We start from the raw sequence: 19,258 nt of genomic DNA on the forward strand, positions 1-19,258 counted from the left end.
TGTGACAGAAAGCATGCTTGAAGTCAATGATACTACTCATATGCTTAAAGTTACGCACTTGCATCCGAAGAAGTGAGCTGTAGCCCACGAAAGCTTATGCTGAAATAAAATTGTTAGTCTCTAAGGTGCCACAAGTACTCCTGTTCTTTTTGCGGATACAGACTAACACAGCTGCTACTCTGGCACTTGCTTACGTATCTTGCTGAATTGGGGCCTCCATCAGTAGATTTGCCTGTGAGGCCATTTTCACTTAACTTTAAAAAAACAAAAATCAAAACCACTGTTTCTTTCCCAAACTATTTAAATATTTAACTCCTACAGTGTGTGTGTGTGTATGTGTGTGTATATATATATATATATATAAATAAATAAAATATATGAGTAGAAAGGTATGTCTTGCTATCAATAAAACATGCCAGTTTGAGAATTTTAAAGAAAATGCTGAATTTGGAGTGAATGTATTACATAGCTGCATTTATCCACCAAAACCACCCTTACAGGAAATTAAACAAAGAGTGAGAGAAAAGAAATCGACCTTAATACAATAGACAAACCCCATCAGATATGTGTCACTTTTATAAACGTTCCCTTATTTTTTCTAAACTGAAATTGCACAGAAGTTGATTTACACTGAATTGAGGCCGAATGAAATCCAATTGGAGCTCACTTCAACACTGTTTTGATGTAAGATTCAAAGCTCCTGCAAATTTATTTTATCTTCTGCATTTGCTGATCTCCTGCTTGTAAATCCTGTTGAAGGAGAATAAAAATGACTGCAGCCTGATGGGAATTAAATGTCTGAAGTTCAAAGCAGTTTGCACATCAGAGCAAATGTCAATCAAATGAACATCTTGCAAGCTAGGCAGGGAGTGAATTTCTCCATGGGGAAGAGATCAAAGTGGGAGTCACAGTTCTGTTTTCTCCCTCGGGATGCAGTTTCGATCAGTTGTTCATTAAAGTGAATCCAGAAGGAAGGGTTTTTATATATATGAAAAGGGGAGGGGGGATTGGAGTGAATGTTACTTCTCTTAAAACTGAATTTCAGCCAACGGTTTGATCTTCTTTAAGTACGTACAGAGACTAATTACAACCAACTATATAGTTTTTCTGGGGGGATTTTTGATAAACAATGATTTGAATATTGTCACCTGTACCATTTTAGGCCAGATTTCAGAAGGGGTCTTATCTGTCATCTATGTTGCCCAATTAGTCTACAAGCCAGTATTTCAGCCTGTAAAAATGTAGGATATTGCTAAAAATCAGGACTTATTTACATCCAGCAGTGGAGGCAATCAACAGTTGTCTGCAAATTTCACTTTTGTGGAGTTTATATCTTCTTCCAAAATAAATGATTTTGCAGGTTGTACATTTTCATATAGGGAAGTTACAAGATCTGTAAGTAAATAAGTACAGAAGCTAGAATTAATGTCAAGTTACAGTTAAGAAATCAAGCCATCAGAAGCCAGGACATTTTTAAAAAATTGATTTAGTGCAGAGATACATTGCTAAATAATTTAGCAATACATCCTAACTGATGTGGCTTTAAGTTAAATCAGAAAGAAACAAATGGTAAATTCTTGTTATATGCATAAATACAGATTATAAGCATGATCTTACAAATACAGAATGTTTGCTTGTTTTTTTTCACATTTGTTTTCTGACAAAGGACTAAAAAAAAGAAGTTTATGGCTATGTGAACGTCAAAATTTCATTTGGAACATGGATTGCCTCCTGCCACAAAAATGGCTGAACCTGATTTAGCTTAAACTTTTCAAAATAAATCCCTTTTGGAAAATGTGCAAAACCAGTTTGAGTGAACAGCAACTGAAAATAAATTTAGATACTGTTCCCAGTCTAACCTTTACTGGAGCATTCACTACTAGCAAATGCTATAATAATTCTGTCTCAGGGGTGCTGTCAATCTTTTATTCTGCATATTTTATTAGCTAGTTTCCATATTATAAATGTATCTATTTTGTATATGTTCTAAGCTATTTTAACTGTGTGAATGTACTAACAAGGAATAGAATGTATAGAAGGGATAAGGAAAAGAGGTGTAGTTGTCAGAATGTGAGGAGGGGGCAGGACAGGGTTGACTCCTGGGTTCCTTTCTAGCTCTGCTGCTGAGATCTTTGGGGATATTACAACCTTTCTGTACCTGATTTTTACTCATTGGGAAAAATGAATGTATTAATACTCCTACTTCTTTGGTATGTTGTGTGGCTTGGTTGGCCAATTTTTGCATTAAAGCATTTTGACACACTAGGGTGAAAGGTACTATGTAAATATATACAATGTTACTGTTGAAACACCCACCTCAAATGGCATATGACACTTTTTTCAAGGATGAAGCTTCTCTATCAAAGGGCAGTTAGAAAGGGAGCAAGTGTTGGTCTGTGGATGAGATAAAATCATTTGAATAAGGAAGGTGGAGGAGAGGGATCAGTGAGGGTAATACCTTCTGTTACTAGTCCCTTCCCCAGAGGGTGTGTCAAAATTGGACACGTTGTCGTTCTTGTTCTTTAAATCTTTTTCATATCCTACCTATTATGTCCTGACTGACAGATCCAGGATTCAGTCTGGCAGCTTTTAAGTGCATGAAGAAGAAAAGTACTGCTGTGCCTTGACATTTTAAATCAAGGTATTTATTACTTCTCTACCAGGTAATTTAAAGCTGGCAATTTCAGTAGTACAGTGAGTCTAGGAAAGTGTGTGTGTGTTTGCGCTCATGTGAGAGAGAGGTAATCACAATGGAGGAAGGAAAATTGGGGCTTGAGAAGGTTCCAGATGCTCTCGAATAAAGAAATGTATATCATGAGGTGTGTTACAGTAGTTATTAAAGAATTACCCTGCTGTCAGCACCAATAGGCCACCTTGGCTAATTCCTATCATCTTAAGATGTCAGGATCCTTCCCATAAGGGTTCACATTTCCTTAGTCTTTCTCAGTATTATTTATTTGATATTAGAATATGTTTTGAATATTTACTATATATGTATAGAATGTTCAATATTTTAATTAATGACTTGGATATTGGAGTGGAGAATATGCTTATAAAACTTGCAAATGACACCATGCTGGGAGGGGTTCCAAGCACTTTGGAGGAAGGGATTAGAATTCAAAATAATCTGGACAAATTGGAGATTTGGTCTGAAAACAAGAAGATGAAATTGAGTAAAGACAAGTGCAAAGTACTACATTTAAGAAGAAAAAATCAAATGCACAACTACAAAATGGGGAATAACTGGCTAGGCGGTACAGCTGAAAAAGATTTGGGGGCTATAGTAGATCACAAATTGAATATGAGTCAGCAATTTGATGTAGTTATGAAATAGGGCAATCTCCTTTTGGGGTGAATTAACTGGAGTGTTGTATGTATGACCCAGGAGATAATTGTCCTACTCTACTCGGCACTGGTGAGGCCACAGCTGGAGTACTTTGTCCAGTTCTGGGCACTGCACTTTAAGAAAAATGGGGATAAATTGGATGGCAACAAAAAAAGATAAAAAGTTTTAGAAAACCTGACCTATGAGGAAAGGTTAAAAAACTGGACATATTTAATCTTGAGAAAAGAAGACTGAGTGGCCACCTGAGAAGTCTTCAAATATATTAAGGGCTGTTATAAAGAGGACAGAGAGAAGTTGTTCTCTGAGTGTCAAAGGTAAGATAATAAGAAATGGCTTAGGGAGATTTAGGTTAACTATTTGGAAAAAAATTCTAACTATAAGGATAGTTAAACACTGGAATAGGCTTCCAGGGAAAGTTATGGAATCCCCATCATTGCAGGTTTTTAAGAACATTTAAAAAAAAAAAACGGTCAGAGATGGTCTAGGTGTGCTTGGTTCTGCCTCACCACAGGGGGCTGGACACACACAAAATGTTGAAAGACCATTATTAAGATTGCAAAGTCAAGCACTCAGTTAGGAAATGCCAGAAGTAAGGTTGTCTGTGCAATCTTAATTCAGCCCCCTTGTGTGTAGGCAGTATGATAGTCTAATTACATGACTACATACTATTTTTTCCACAGGACCCCTGCCTCATTCAGTGCACAGCATATAGAGCTCTTCTGGGGATCAATCAGGGTTGCGTCATGAAGGAGGCTGTTGTCTGTAGGATCCCTCCTCATTTGTCACAGAAATTGGAAGGCATATAGTAAGTGAGGCAGCATGAGAAAGGAGGGCCTCATAGTTTGGGCTGTTGAATGCTGCCACGAAGAACTGGATTCTATCCCTGCCTCTGCCACAAAGTTCCTATGTAGTGTTAGGCAAGTCACTTAACACAATTTTTTCACAGGTGGTTGCTAACTGTGTTCCTCATTTTCTGGGTGTCCAACTTGAAACCCTAGGGTCTAATTTGCAGAGGTGCTGTGCACTCACAGCTGCAATTGAAGTTAGTGGAGGCTGACAGCTCACAACGCCCACGTAATAACCTCACCACCCCCTGAGGGGTCCCGACCCCCAGTTTGAGAACCCCGTCCCAGTCACATTCTCCTGGCCTATCTAGTCCAAATTTCTACTCAAGCTTCTCATCCCAGTCCCAGTCTATGTGCCCAGCCTTCCAGATTCTCCCCCAGTTCCTTGTCAGATCTGTTTCCCCTCCTCCTACCCTCTTTCCTCACCATACCATACTGGTTCCCTAGTCCCAGTCTCTCCTCATCCCTCCAGCTCCATGTCTAAGCTGTGTCACCTCCTCCCATTTCCCTCACCAGCTCCTACTTCCAGTCTCTTTGCACAGCCAGGTTCGATCACTGCCCTTCTCACATCCTAGTACCAGCCTCCTTACCCAACTAGTCCATCTCCCCAAGCTCCCAGTTACAATTTCTCTTCCCCACAGTTAGTCCTAGTCTCCCCAGATTCCTCGTCCCAATATGCTACTTTCCCTTCCCCTATCCAACTTTTATCCCCTTTGCTTCAGGTCAGGGAGTTTCTTCCTCAGCCCTGTCTGGGTGCCAGCAAAAGAGCGGGGTGGGGGGGTGGGGACAGAGAATAGAGACAGGCTCCTTGCTCTCCATTCCAGTACTTGGCCTACCCTGTCCTGGAGCAGCAATTACAGGAAACATCCAGCTTCATTTCTGTAGTCCTGGGCTGGAGGGTGCACAGTCTGGTCAGCACTAGGCACTGTCAGAGGCTCAAGTGTGCTCAATGCAATAGGAGATTATAGCTGCTAAAATCTAAATAGTCTGTACTGAGCATGTGTGAAGTACAGTTTTTCAAAGGCTTGTGACTTAACCAATTGTGGGCAGATTTTCGTGGGGACAGCAAAAGGGACATTCTTGACACAAAGACCACGCTCCCTGCTAAATTTCAGGTCCCTGCTCCAAAGCATGGGGCACTAGAGCTCTTCAAAGAAAAGGTTGCCAGGATATTTTAATTTCTCCTAGCCTTGTTCTTGGAAACAGCTGAACTGTTTTAGTTGAAATTTTTTCAATAAAATTCAGCCTGAAGCAGGCACCCAGCCTGGAAAGTTTCAGCCCAAATGGTTCAAGTTGGGCAAAGTTATTTGCAACCTCTTATAATGGGAGGTGTCAGACAACCTTATTACTAGGTTGTGCTACCAGCCCTGCCTATATGCTTTTTTTGGTCTGACTCAGTGTCCCAGAAGGTATTCTTTCCATTTTAGAATTATAGATCTGCTCCATCTATCCATGTTTAAAAAAAAAAAAAAAAAAATCCCGTCTTCAGTCTCTGTAACCTAATGATAGTTTAAGATAAGTTTTAATTTCTGTGCAGACTTTTGGGTTTTTTAAGACTATGAATACTTGTGCTAATTAGTTGAAGCTCTGCCCTGTCTTCTTTATTTTTCCCATTAAGTAATGGTGGTACTTCTTGGTTTAGTTCAGTTATTGTATTATCATCCTTTTTGCTGCAGCTGATCTACTTTCGGCTGTGATTTCACAAGCTCAGCAAAGTTGGGTCTCAGAGGTACTCGGAGGCAGATCTCTAAAGAAATCCCAGGTACTGCAGGAGGGTGGTATTGGTGATAAATAGGTAATACCAATGCCAACTAAGCCAGCACTGAATCAAAGCACCAACACTGACCCTGTGCCACTGACAGTGCTCTTTTGATGAGATGCAACAAGCAGCATTGAGCATATGTGCTCAATGAAGAAGGATACAGTATTTGTAAGAGCAAGGATTTCAGTCCCAGGACCCCGGTGAAATTACAGTGTGGATAGTTACATTCTCTCTGTCCATATCCCCTACCTCCCCCATATTTTCTGCTTCCTGTTTAAACTGTTGTGCAGTACTGCTGTATGAAATTAAACAGCTACCACATCCCACCACTGAGATGGTTGTACTTCAAGTGATGGGTGAGGGTATGTGGGATGGGAAAGAATAAGTAGTGTTGTTGATTGGCATATATGTAATAACAGTGTATGGATGCATGTGAGAATGTGTAGTACGCATTATAAAATTTATATACACTGTGATAGACCCAGACCAGTTGGGAACAGCAGAGTAGCAGAAGGGAGATATACTGGCCACTGGATAAGTAGTTTTTTGTTCCCTGAGTGACCAGAGCAGGGGCTGCTCCAGGCTAATAGACCACCTGACTCCAATTAACCTGCTAAGAGTCAGGTGAGGCAGTTAAGCACCTGACTCTAATTAAGGCCCCTCTGATGCTATAAAAGGGCTCACTCCAGTCAAGCCAGGGGGAGCAGAAGTGTGTGTGTGAGAGGAACTGGGAGCAAGAGGTGTGCAAGAAGCTGAGAGTGAGTAGGCGTACTGCTGGAGGACTGAGAAGTACAAGCGTTATCAGACGTCAGGAGGAAGGTCCGGTGGTGAGGACAAAGAAGGTGTTGGGAGGAGGCCATGGGGAAGTAGCCCAGGGAGTTGTAGGTGTCGTGCAACTGTACCAGGAGGCACTCTAAACAGCTGCAGTCCACAGGGCCCTGGGCTGGAACCCGGAGTAGAGGGCGGGCCCGGGTTCCCCCCATACCTCCCAACTCCTGATCAAACACAGGAGGAATTGACCTGGACTATAGCTTCTACCAGAGGGGAAGGTCTCTGGACTGTTTCCTGACCCACAGGGTGAATCGGTGAAGCGAGCAAATCCGCCAATAAGTGCAGGACCCACCAAGGTAGAGGAGGAACTTTGTCGCAACACGTATACAAAGTGCTTAGGAATCTTTAGTGACCAGACAGCAAGTGTGAAAAATCGGGGTAGGGAGAATAGGAGCCTATATAAGAAAAAGACCCAAAAATCGGGACTGTCCCTATAAAATCAGGACATCTGGTCACCCTATTTAGGATGCAAAAAATTAGGCCCTATATATCTTCCCAGACAAAAATACTGCATTAAGATGGAACTAGGGTTAAGACGTCATGTAAATTATTTTAGGAGAAAAACTCGAGGGTGTTAATTGTCCAAAAACAAGCATTATAATCAAAATTAATGTTAAATTTAAAAGAAGTCCAAACATATTGTTATGGTATGAAAATACACAGTGAAGGCACCCAAAGAGCCATATCTCTGCCCTTTAGTGATATTTTCAATAACCATATATTATGATTAAGGCATTGTAGCATTTGTGGTCACAGATTAGATTAAACTGATTTTTAAAGACACATTTGATATTTTTTAAAACCATTTTACGTCATGGTGTCACCACAGGGTAGATATAACAATCATGAATACTTAAGTTTAAATGCCATCTTATTTCTTCAATTTCAGCCACTGCATGAGATTCCAATGAATTCTAAGTACATGTAAAATTAGACTTTGTGCTATTCCTTTATTAAGATCATATTATTAATCATTAAGATCCATAAATGTTTAATGCAAATGCTAAATTTTCTTACAAGATTTTTTAAAAACGAATTGTAACTCAGAAACATGCTACATTACGAAGTGGTTGAATCCCTATTTTAAGTGCAAACCTCAACTCATCCTCAAATATGGAGGATGGAGCCATGAATAGCACACCCAAAATGTGAGAGAATGCTGTGTTATTGGAGCAACACAAGACCCTGCTCTTGACTTGTCTGTCTGTAACACAGTAATTTTTGAAAACCACATCCAATAAATTCCAGGGAATGATCTGGGTATCAGTGGGCAGATCCTATTGGTTTTTGGTGAAAACTGGAAAATACTGATTTTTTCACTAGGATTAGGCCCACAGCATGCCCATTTGGCACTTCAGGCAGAGGAAGCTCTCTGGCACCCTCTGTTGCTGCCTACACATATCACAGGCAGGAGTTTACCAGAGGGTAACACACTTTGTTAATTATATATGCTGAACTGTCATTCAGCCATGCCCCTTGCCACAGTTGGCCCCTTTCTGCCCCTACCACGTCCAGCACTGCCCCCATTCTGACCAGCTCCCACACCCAGGCTTGCATTTGCACTTCAGAAGTTGGATAACACACAGCTCTGCCTACACGAGCAACAAAGTGTGCAGCCTCTAATTATGCTTCCTCTATATCACTCTCTTATTTTCTCTTTACTTGTTTCTCTAACTGAGCTCACTGGGAAGTTTGTTTATTATTTGCATTGTGACAGTGCCTAGGAGCCGCAGCCGTGGTAAGTGTTGTACAAGCACAGAGTAGACGGTCTCTATCCTTAAGAGCTTATTTACTGTTTTAGTTTCTAATGTGGCTAAAGTGGAACTGCTCATCTGATCAAGCTCCAAGTTAGTGTGTGTGACTTCTTTAGAGAGCTGATCTGAATTTTGAATTTTTGACCACTTGCTTTTAAATTAAAAAATATTGTTTTTAAATGAAAATCTGTGTTGATAATTTTTTTTAGGTGGTGGGGGACGGGGAAAGAGGAGGATGACCAGCTTCACCTTTAACAATTTTAGCAAATAGATATAGCAAAGCACTTCTGTGTGTGCTTGACTTTAAGCAGCTGAGTAATCTCATCACTACTGAAGACAAAGAGGTTTAATTATGTGCTTAAATCCTTTACTGAATGTGGGTCCAAATTAATGAATGAGAGTGCAGTGAGGTGGATATTATATAAATACACGCCAGATTTTTTGTTTGTTAATATTGACCCAAAGTGGCCAGTATTTTTACTGATTTAATGTTACCAAAGTATTTTCTACAATTAGCATTTTTAACTAAAACAGTAAGACTGGACATTTGATAGTCTTGAAGTATTTTCCTTCCCCAATGTCTTTCCTAAACTTGCTTTGCACCAACTTCTTTTCAAAAAAGGCTAGGTTCTTTCAGAACCTCACCTCATGAAGACTCCGTGTGCAGGGGAACTGGTTATGATTTCCTAGGGATAGATTAGTGGCAGAGTATTTTTGACAGAAAGTGGGTAATTGATGAGGATCCTTAATAATACGACTGGGTGTCAAATCCTACCAAGGTGCTCAGAGTCATTTTTAGGCATTGCTGTGCTTAGCATCACAACACCTAACTGATTTAGGGGACTAAATCTCATTGTCAAAAGGGATTTAGGCACTTAGGAGTCTGAGCCCTGATCTATGCTTACAATTTAGATCGACCTAGCTATATCACTCGGGAGGTGTGAAAAATTCACACTCCCGAGTGCCACAGTTAAGCCGACTTACTCCCTGGTGTAGACATGGCTAAATCCATGGAAGATTTCTTCAGCTGACCACGCTCCTGCCTCTCTGGGCAATGGATTACCTACATTGACATAAAAACCCCTTCTGTTGACATAGGCAGTGTCTACACTACAGCGCTGCAGCTGTGCCCCAGTAGCACCTATAGTGTAGACATGCTCTAAATCCCATCAACAATTGATGGAGTTTAGACTCCTGAGTGTCTAAGTGCCTTTTGAAAATGAGATTTAGGCTCCTAAATTAGTTAGATGTTATGACGCTGAGTGCAGCAATGCCTAAATATCTTCCAAAATCTGGGCCTAAGCTATAGCAAATAAGGTACACTGATGCATCGCATCTATTATTTTTATCAGATCTGATGACAAGGTTCCCTTTGATCAGAATTTGATTTGTAATTCTAATAAAATAAAGGCTTATAAATGCTGCTGCTACCTAAGTACTTTAAATAGGAAGCACATTTACTATTGTGTGATGTGATACATGAAGGGGGAAGAAGGGGGAGTAGCTCCCTTTGATGGACACACAGCCAGCCAATTAGCTGTAAAATCCCTCTTGGTCTGTTCTCTGCTTGCTTTACCTGTAAAAGGTTAACAAGCCCACAGGTAAAAGAAAAGGAGTGGGCACCTGACCAAAAGAGCCAATGGGAAGGTAGAACTTTTTAAAATTGGGAAAGAAACTTTCCCTTCTGTCTGTTGTTCTCTGGCCTGCAGGGACACGGAGCAGTAATGCCGTAAACAGCATTAAGCCAGGTATGATTATAGATTATCAATTCATACCTCGAACCTACTTATCTGGAGCCTCAGATATGTAAGTAAAATTAAGGAATGTCTAAAAACGTGATTAGGGTTATTTCTTTTATTTCTTATTGGCTTGTGGACCCCTCTGTACTAACCCCAGATGCTTTTGTTTGCTTGTAACCTTTAAGCTGAACCCCCAAGAAAGCTATTTTGGGTGCTTGATTTTTGGAATTGCTCTTTTAAAATATAGCAAGAGCGTAAGTTCCAGATGTATTTTCTTTCTTTTTGTTTTTAATAAAATTTACCTTTTTTAAGAACAGGATTGGATTTTTGGTGTCCTTAGAGGTTTGTGTATGTTGTTTGATTAGCTGGTAGCCACATCTAATTTCCTTTGTTTTCTTTCTCAGCTCTTCCCCGGGGTGGGTGGGTGAAAGGGCTTGAGGGTACCCCACAGGGAGGAATTCCCAAGTGCTCCTTCCTGGGTTCAAAGGGTTTTTTTTGCATTTGGGTGGTAGCAGCGTTTACCAAGCCAAGGTCAGAGAAAAGCTGTAACCTTGGGAGTGTAATACAAGCCTGGAGTGGCACGTATTAATTTTTAAAATCCTTGCGGGCCCCCACTTCTGCACTCGGAGTGACAGAGTGGGGATTCAGCCTTGACATGTGGCATTTTAAAAAACAGACCAAAATGGAGAATGTCTTCACTTCATTAAAGTCATTGCGTAGTTGTATATGGGTTTGATTTATATTTTTGTATCTAAAATGAGGTTCAGTTACCATTTCTAAATTATTTCACCTGGTAAATATGGAAAACGTAAAATAAAAATGTAATAAAATATACTGCAGGCAGCCTTTCTAATTACACTGGAAGTCCCCATTCTTTTCTACAGAAAGTAGGCTTGTAACTGCCTTATATATAGACTTCCAAAGACCAAAATGTAATGGTGAGAGATGTAACCATGTACAAATACAGTGTTTGAAGACTGGGAATGCAAGGCAGGGAAGAGGAAATGTTCAGGCTAGTAAAAGGGTGTATAATTAAGAGCAGTGAAATGAAACCAAGAGAAGAAAAACATAGGCTGAATAGCTGGAAAACATTCCTGATGATGTGATCTCCCAAGGTGGATCTTCACCACTTAGGGTGGGGTGGGCCAAAAAGTTTGCCCACCCTGCCCTGAGGGCCACATCTGGGTATGGAAATTGCATGGCAGGCCATGAATGCTCACGAAATTGGGGGTTGCGGTGAAGGAGGGGGTGAGGGCTGGGGGTGCAGGCTCTGGGGTGGGGCTGGGCATGAAGGGTTGGGGGTGCAGGAGGGTGCTCCAGGCTGGAACCGAGGGGTTCGTGGGACAGGAGGGGGATCAGGGCTTTGGCAGGGGGTTGGGGCATGGAAGGGGGTCAGGGGTGCAGGCTCTGGGGGGCGCTCACCTCAAGCAGCTCCCAGAACAGCAGCATGTCCCCACTCCGGCTCCTACATGGAGGCACGGCCAGGCGGCTCTGTGCCTGCCCCGTCTGTAGGCGCCACCCCCTGCAGCTCCCATTGGCTGTGGTTCCCGGCCAATGGGAGCTGCAGGGGCAGCATTCAGAGCTACCTGCATAGGAGCCAGAGGGGGGACATGCAGCTGCTTCCGGGAGCTGCGTGGAGTGGGGCAAGCCCCCGACCCCGCTCCCTGGCAGGAGCTTGAGGACCAGATTAAAACTTCTGGAGGGCCGGATGTAGCCCCCAGTCCATAGTTTGCCCACCCTGACTTAGGGTCTCTTACAACTGGACTGGACAAAACTCAAATATTCTGCCAGGGAACAAACCAGCACTGGCCTGCAGATTAACATAGCCTTTTACAACTCTAATTTCATGAGTGCTTGCATGTCACAAGGGATAAAATGAAAATATGCAGCACATTGCATTAGTGAGTAGGATATGACCTGTAAGTGGGGAGTTTTAACTCGCCCGCTTTTTGCTTTGGGATTTTCTTTTGCCTGTGCCATTAAAAATGCAAATGGAACTCCAGTTGCTGTTTACGAACTGATAATTTTTCTATAAATCCTTGGCTAGACATTTTTACAAAGTCAGCTTTTGCTTTGCTAATCTTGTTGTTTGTCATTTCAGGTTTGATGGGAATTTTAACACCAACGTTTCTAGAACTATTAGCTGTGATAGATTGTCCACCACAGTTAATAGCAAAGCCTTCAATCCAGGACGTGATTTAAACTCTGGTAAGTAATACAAATATTTTTATTTGCTTTTGTTCTTCTTTTTTCTCCATTAGAGTTTAACATTCTGTTGGTACAGAGGATTAACATAGTGCGCTGTAGCAACATGCTTTTATTTCGCTCTGAAACTGGCATGCAGCTCCTAATTTGAGATTTCATGATTGAAAGATGATACCTAAAGTAATGCCCTTAGTCTAAGTACTTTTTAAATATAAAAATGTCATGAAGACTTATTCCATGTATAATGTTGTTGTGATTTTTTGTGCCTATTCGTCTCGCCTGTTCCCAAAGTTGCTTTCCTTCCTAGCCCTGTCTTCTATGGCATCAGTAGTGTCAGGTGTTGATGGTGCCAAACTGAGGTGCCTTCCTGATCTTCTTAGCTGAGTTCAGGTAATGTGCAGCTGCTTTTGCAATGATATGCAAAAGTACAAGGACTTCTGAAAATATTTCCTTTCTTTGACTTGTCGTGGAGTTGACCCATTTGCTTGATACACTTTAAAACTGGAAATGTGCTTACAACCTAAAGTGTCTGACTTAACCCCAAAGAATTCAGCCTTTGGTCCCATGCCACAGGCTTTTCTTTTTAATATCCTGTAGAATTTGAAATAAATGGGTTTTAATTTTTTTTATCACTATTTTTTTGCCTCCATCATTATATCTGCTTATGATGGCTTTGGGTTGTAACTTTTAAAACTATTTTAACTATAGACTTCCATTTAGCATGTTTTTTATTTAACTGCCGGTGCAGGACCAGCGGGAAATGCACGCAACCTTGATTCTTGTGGGTTCTATAAGCATAAGAAGGTGTTTTCAACCTCTCACCAATGGGGTTTTCTCCCCATTCCAATCCTCTGTAGTGACTTAGAATGTGGAGATCTTGCAACAAATTTGATAAGGGAAGTACAAATTTGGGTCTAGAACCTCTAGCTGTGTACCTCTTTAAAGCTCCAAGTGGTCTCTAGGTGATTCATTTCTGTGGTCATAAATAAATGCTGTGAAATTTAGGATTGGCAGCAACATTCAGCTTGTTTTTCCTTCCCTCTTCTTCTCTGGGCAGTCACCACTTTCCCTTTTGATTGGTTGGGATAGGGATGCTAAAACTTTGCCCACTCAAGATTTTCAACTTGCTAGGAGTCTGAAGGCCATACATAATTGCTTAAATGGTGCAATTTCAAGCATCCTCACCTTCAACACAGATGTTGGCCTGGAGAGGCTAGATGTCCCAACATAGAATCATAAGACTGGAAAGGACCTTGAGAGATCATCTAGTCCAGTCCCCTGCGCTCATGGCAGGACTAAGTATTATCTAGACCATTCCTAACAGGTGTTTGTCTAACCTGCTCTTAAAAATCACCAGTGACAGAGATTCCACAACCTCCCTAGGCAATTTATTCCAGTGCTTAACCACTCTGACAGCTAGGAAGTTTTTCCTGATGTCCAACCTAAACTTCCCTTGCTGCAAGTTAAGCCCATTGCTTCTTGTCCTATCTTTAAAGGTTAAGGAGAATGATTTTTATCCTATCTCCTTGTAACAATCTTTTATGTACTTGAAATGTCTCCCCTCAGTCTTCTCTTCTCTGGACTAAACAAATCCAGTTTTTTCAATTTCTCTCATAGGGCATGTTTCCTAGATCATTAATCATTTTTGTTGTTCTTCTCTGGACTCTCTCCAGTTTGTCCACATCTTCCCTGAAATGTGGCACCCAAAACTGGACACAGTACTCCATTTGAGGGCTAACCAGCGCGGAGTATAGTGGAAGAATTACTTCTCGTTTCTTGCTTACAACACTCCTGCTAATACATCTCAGAATGATGTTTGCTTTTTTTTTTTTGCAACGGCGTTACACTGTTGACTCATATTTAGCTTGTGGTCCCCTATGGCCCCCAGTACACCTTCCTAGGCAGTCATTTACCATTTTGTATGCATGCAACTGATTGTTCCTTCCTAAGTGGAGTACTTTGCATTTGTCCTTATTGAATTTCATCCTATTTACTTCACACCATTTCTCCAGTTTGTCCAGATCATTTTTAATTTGAATCCTGTCCTGAAAGCACTTGCAACCCCTCCCAGCTTGCTATCGTTCGCAAACTTTATAAGTGTACTCTATGCCATTATCTAAATCATTAATGAAGACATTGAGCAGAACCAGACCCAGAACTGATCCCTTTGGGAACACACACGGTCTGCCCTTCCAGTTACATACACACACTTCTTTGCCATAATTAGAATGGAAGGCCACACACTTCTATCCATATTAAAGGTGAGCAGTCACAAACCACATGATAGAAGTCCATGGGCTACATTTGGCTCCCAAGGCATCTTTTTATTTTTTTAAAGTTTTAATTAATGTTTTAAATTAAAGTTTTAATTAATTTGATGTTTGTTAAAATATCTGAGGAAGTATCAGCTTAAAATTTTATTTACAACAAATGTCCTTACTGTAAATTATTAAAACTGAAAGAATTTAAAAAATCTAATACACTTTTTACTATTTATGACATCTGTTCACTTATTTTTTTTGGTTGTTTTACTATGGAGAATTACATATTTTATTTATTTTTATTTTTGGTCAGTTTCAAGCCCATTTCACTTTCCCCTACAATAGCAGAGTGCTGCGATATTTGGCATGCATACCCTGAAATGGAGGGAATGTTTGTTTAAGTCAAATTCCTGTGAAAGCATTTATTTTACTTCTGGAAGAATGCCTGTTGGTATTACATTTTGTAGAAGCTCTTATGAAAAAAAAATAACTTGGAGTCATAATTGCCCTTAAAATGTCTTCTTAATTAATTAATTAGTTAATTTGGATTTATGACCAAACAAAAAACTGACACCTATCCAAGACTTATAGCCCCCCGACACAAGTTACCAGATCAAACAATTAAATAGCACCTTATCCTTCCTTGCCAACAAATGCCGACTCTTTAATGAGCATGCATCCTAAAATCAAGCAGGGCAGGAGTAATGGACAGTTAAAAGCAAGAGGAGAGAGGATCAAGAGGACTGTATCACTGGAGAGGTGCTTCAGCATTTTTACCTGGAGTGTATACGATACTCTGGATTCCCACCTGGGCTGCTCCCAAAGTATTTCTTTTAATGGGAGCTCTTAATTCTGCCCTGATGTGCTGATCGGGGAACAGGGTGCCAATAGGAGAGAATAGAACAGCATGGGGAAACTTTGGGCAGGTGCATGGGAAAGTGGTGTGAGGGGTTGTGTTTGCAACCAGTATAGAAATAAAGATTGTTGCTGGGTTCAGGCCTAATGGAACCTGAAAGTTAGATTTTTAAGGAATAGTGGGAAGAAGACTGGACCAGAGAGAACATATACATGTTGGGCAGAACTGCCAGCCTCTTGTCAATTGGATTGAACATGTCTTCCAGAGCTTGCCTCAAGATTTCGAAATTTGCTTGGAGCATTTCCAGAGTCGTCGGCTTTCTGTTTCCCATCTTTTGCATTTAGAAGATTTAGCATAGAAATTTTCATTTGCTGCCCCAACTATTTCTATTTCTGAAAACAGAACAATTGGGATTGCTTCTGGATGGGAACACTGATCTTCCCTGGGTGGTGTTAAGAGGTTTGACATAGACTGAATAAGGCCTTTTGTACTGTCACTAATGGCAGCAGCCAAGTCTCTGCTGCCTCAAAGAAATTTTTGAAAACAAAAGAAACTGCAACAACAACAAAATTCAAGCAATTGAAAATGAGGCCTGGAGTCATCAGTAGGTTGCTGGTTCTAATTTATCCTTATCAAATGCTTGTGTGGTGGACTATGTGAAATGAATCAATCTGTGTGTAATTCCCAGGGAACAAGAGTCTGCATCACAAAAACCATCACCACCTCTATTGTTGTCCCTTGCTAACTGGCTACCCCATCGGTAGTCTCAGTAGAGCGGCCAAGGATTTGAATGGACTTTAATCCCTGGAGTAGATTCCTTCTGGATTGAGGCTTGTTGACTATCTGGTAGGACGGTGTGAGAAAACTTGCCCTGCCACAAGGTGTGCTTCATCTGTTTTATGGATAGAGGACTCCAGCCTCCCATTCTGAGAATGAATAAAGAACTTCACTCCCTAAGGGAATTTATCCAAAACATTTCACCAGGAGTGATGCTGGTGCCGTAGCTGGACAGCTGATACAGCTCTTCCCCCCAAATCCCTCTTCCACACAGTACTGCTGAAGAGTTTGGGCTGGTGAAGATACTGGATGTAGGAAAGTTTAGGTAGGAGGTTTAGGGTATGGATGGAGAGTTAAACCCTGGATGAGATTTTAGGGTGCTTGCTTAGGAGCTGCTATCTCTTGATACTTTGTGGAATTGCCTCCTCTTGGATCTTCCCACACCCACTGCTGTGACCTAGTTCTGTGGCATCTGTTACTTAAATGATAAATTTAGGACTAAGGGCTTATCTACAAATGGAATTACTCAAAAATAGCTCCATGTATGGACACTCTTATTCTGGAATAAGAATACCTTTCAAAGTGGATTAAGCTAAACCAGGAGTGCCCAACCTACAGCCCGTAGGCCATACATGGCCTATCAGAGCATTTCATAATGCTTGCGGCCTGTTTCAACACAATATACTAAGTACCGGTTCATTAACATTTTGGCATGTTTACATCATTTTAGTTTACACAAGTGTATAAATAGACAATACTGTACTTAGAAAAAACCTACCTACCTACCTACATACTAAACAAGATGAACTTAAAATATAAATCAATACAGGTGACTTTAAATCTTATTAAAATACACCTCTACCCCGATATAACGCGACCTGATATAACACGAATTCGGATATAACATGGTAAAGCAGCGCTCCGGGGGGGCGGGGCTGCGCACTCCGGCGGATCAAAGCAAGTTCGATATAATGCGGTTTCACCTATAACGCAGCAAGATTTTTTGGCTCCCGAGGACAGCATTATATTGGGGTAGAGGTGTATGTAGAATCTATTTGGCCCACACAAGATTGTGCTTAGGTTTATGTGTCCCTCCTGTGTAGTAAGGTTGGACACCACTGAGGTAAGCCAAAACAAGACACTCTTATTTGGAAGTAAGAGAATGCACACATAGAGTAAAGAGTAATTCAGGAATAGCTTTTGCTCTTTAAATTCACATCCTATGTATTAACTTTTAAGTGTAAACAAGTGTTGTTGCTTCTGGATCTCTGATTCCCCCCCCCCCCCCCCGCCTTCTTTCCCTCCTCCTTCTGAATTCTGGGGAACTCCCAGCAAGCAGAGTTTATATCCTGGATGCAGCAGCATGTTTGTGATTGGACCCCAAACTTGCCACTCAGTTACACAACGGGTTCATGAGCCTATCACTTCTTCCAACAGGCAGGAGCTCAGCATGCTTTCTTGATTGGGTCTGCTGTTTTTTAAGTCAAAGCCAGACCAATTTATCTGTGAGCCAGGTTATACTGCCCCTTGAGTGTTTTGTTTTTAAACAGCTGTCTCACAGTTTAAATAATCTGGTTTGTAGAAACCATGTGGAAAATATAAATTTAAACATTACTGTGTTCTCCCTGGACCTCAAATCTTAAATGTTAATTTTGGCCCATTCCACACAGCCTCAGTAACTAGGATTAGAGGGGGGGGTATTTGTAGGGGTTGGAGGGAACTGGAATTCACACCACAGGCTCCTGGCAAACCACAGGACTGTAACACAACTGCTGCTCTAGAAAATCCATGACATGACAATAGACTCAATTAGTAGGCAGTAGAAGTAGTTGAGAAAAGGTAAGTATATTTCATGAAAAATTTCAAAAGAATTGAATGCATTTATTTTGTTTGACATTTTCCATGTCATTTTCCATTATTTCTATGAAATATTTTTTTAAAAAACACCTTCATTTTGATCAGAAAATAAAATACCTTTGCAAGTAGAAAATGGAAGATTGGTAGAAAAAAGTGTGAGAGGGTGAGTATGATGTGGTGGTGCCCTTCCCCCTCTGCCCCCCCCCCCCATGAAATTTAAAAAAAAATCAGTTTAAAAATCTAAAATTATGTTCCAAATGAAAATTTTTCACATTTTTTATTTTGGTTATAAAGTTTTCCATTGAGGGAGAGGGAGTTGCAGCAGTTTTTGACCAGCTCTAGTAGATGGATATGGCACATGTAAAGAATCAAGTCTGGATCCTGGGGCCTTCATCTGCAAATCATAGGTCTCTACCACTTGAACAAAAGTAGAACTCTTTAACTGGCAGTAACAGGTCCTTTACTGCTAGAGGTGAATGTCGCGCCCAAAGCCAGCATGTTACTTGATCCTTTCATACCCTTATACCCCTCAGTAAGCAGGGTTCCTGTGAACCGTCACCCAGCACAACTCCCCTACCCCCAAACGATTTTTCTCAGCCTATTTAGAGCTAGTGTAACCTCCTTTTGCAGATTGTAGAGAAGGTACAGGGCCCTGCAAAACCACTTTGTCTGTACCGCCGCTCAAGAGTGTGTGTGTGCGGGGGGAGGATTTTGTGTGCCCATTGCAATAGGGTGAGTTTCACCCAAAGAGCTGACATAGTTTTAAAAGTGACACTGTAAATGGCAGCTTTTTAGTCATCAAGCCTTTTCATTTATGTTTAGGGAATTGTGTCTGCCAACCTTACTGAATAAGGTTTTGCTACTGGTTAGCCTTGGAAAGCCAACAGAGCTACCCAAGAGTGAGCTGGATTTAATTCTGGCTCACAACATCAGTAGACTGTTAATTAGGTTGCAGTCACAGAATCCTTTATTCCTGATGATGATAATGTATAAGTCAGGACACAGCTTGACTTTCAAATCCAAGG

At 41.0% G+C, this 19,258-nt stretch overlaps 1 protein-coding gene across 1 annotated transcript in view; it reads left to right on the plus strand.

Moving 5' to 3' along the window:
* The window catches only part of CACHD1 (cache domain containing 1), a 194,650-nt gene that overhangs the window by 105,808 nt on the left and 69,584 nt on the right, over positions 1-19,258 (plus strand). Inside the window, exon 4 of the mRNA XM_065409688.1 lies at positions 12,379-12,485. Within this exon, the coding sequence (XP_065265760.1) occupies positions 12,379-12,485 (107 nt within the window). The remainder of the gene's footprint in view (positions 1-12,378; positions 12,486-19,258) is intronic.

This window comes from Emys orbicularis, chromosome 8 (genome assembly GCF_028017835.1).
Source record: "Emys orbicularis isolate rEmyOrb1 chromosome 8, rEmyOrb1.hap1, whole genome shotgun sequence".
Taxonomy (NCBI): Eukaryota; Metazoa; Chordata; order Testudines; family Emydidae; genus Emys; species Emys orbicularis.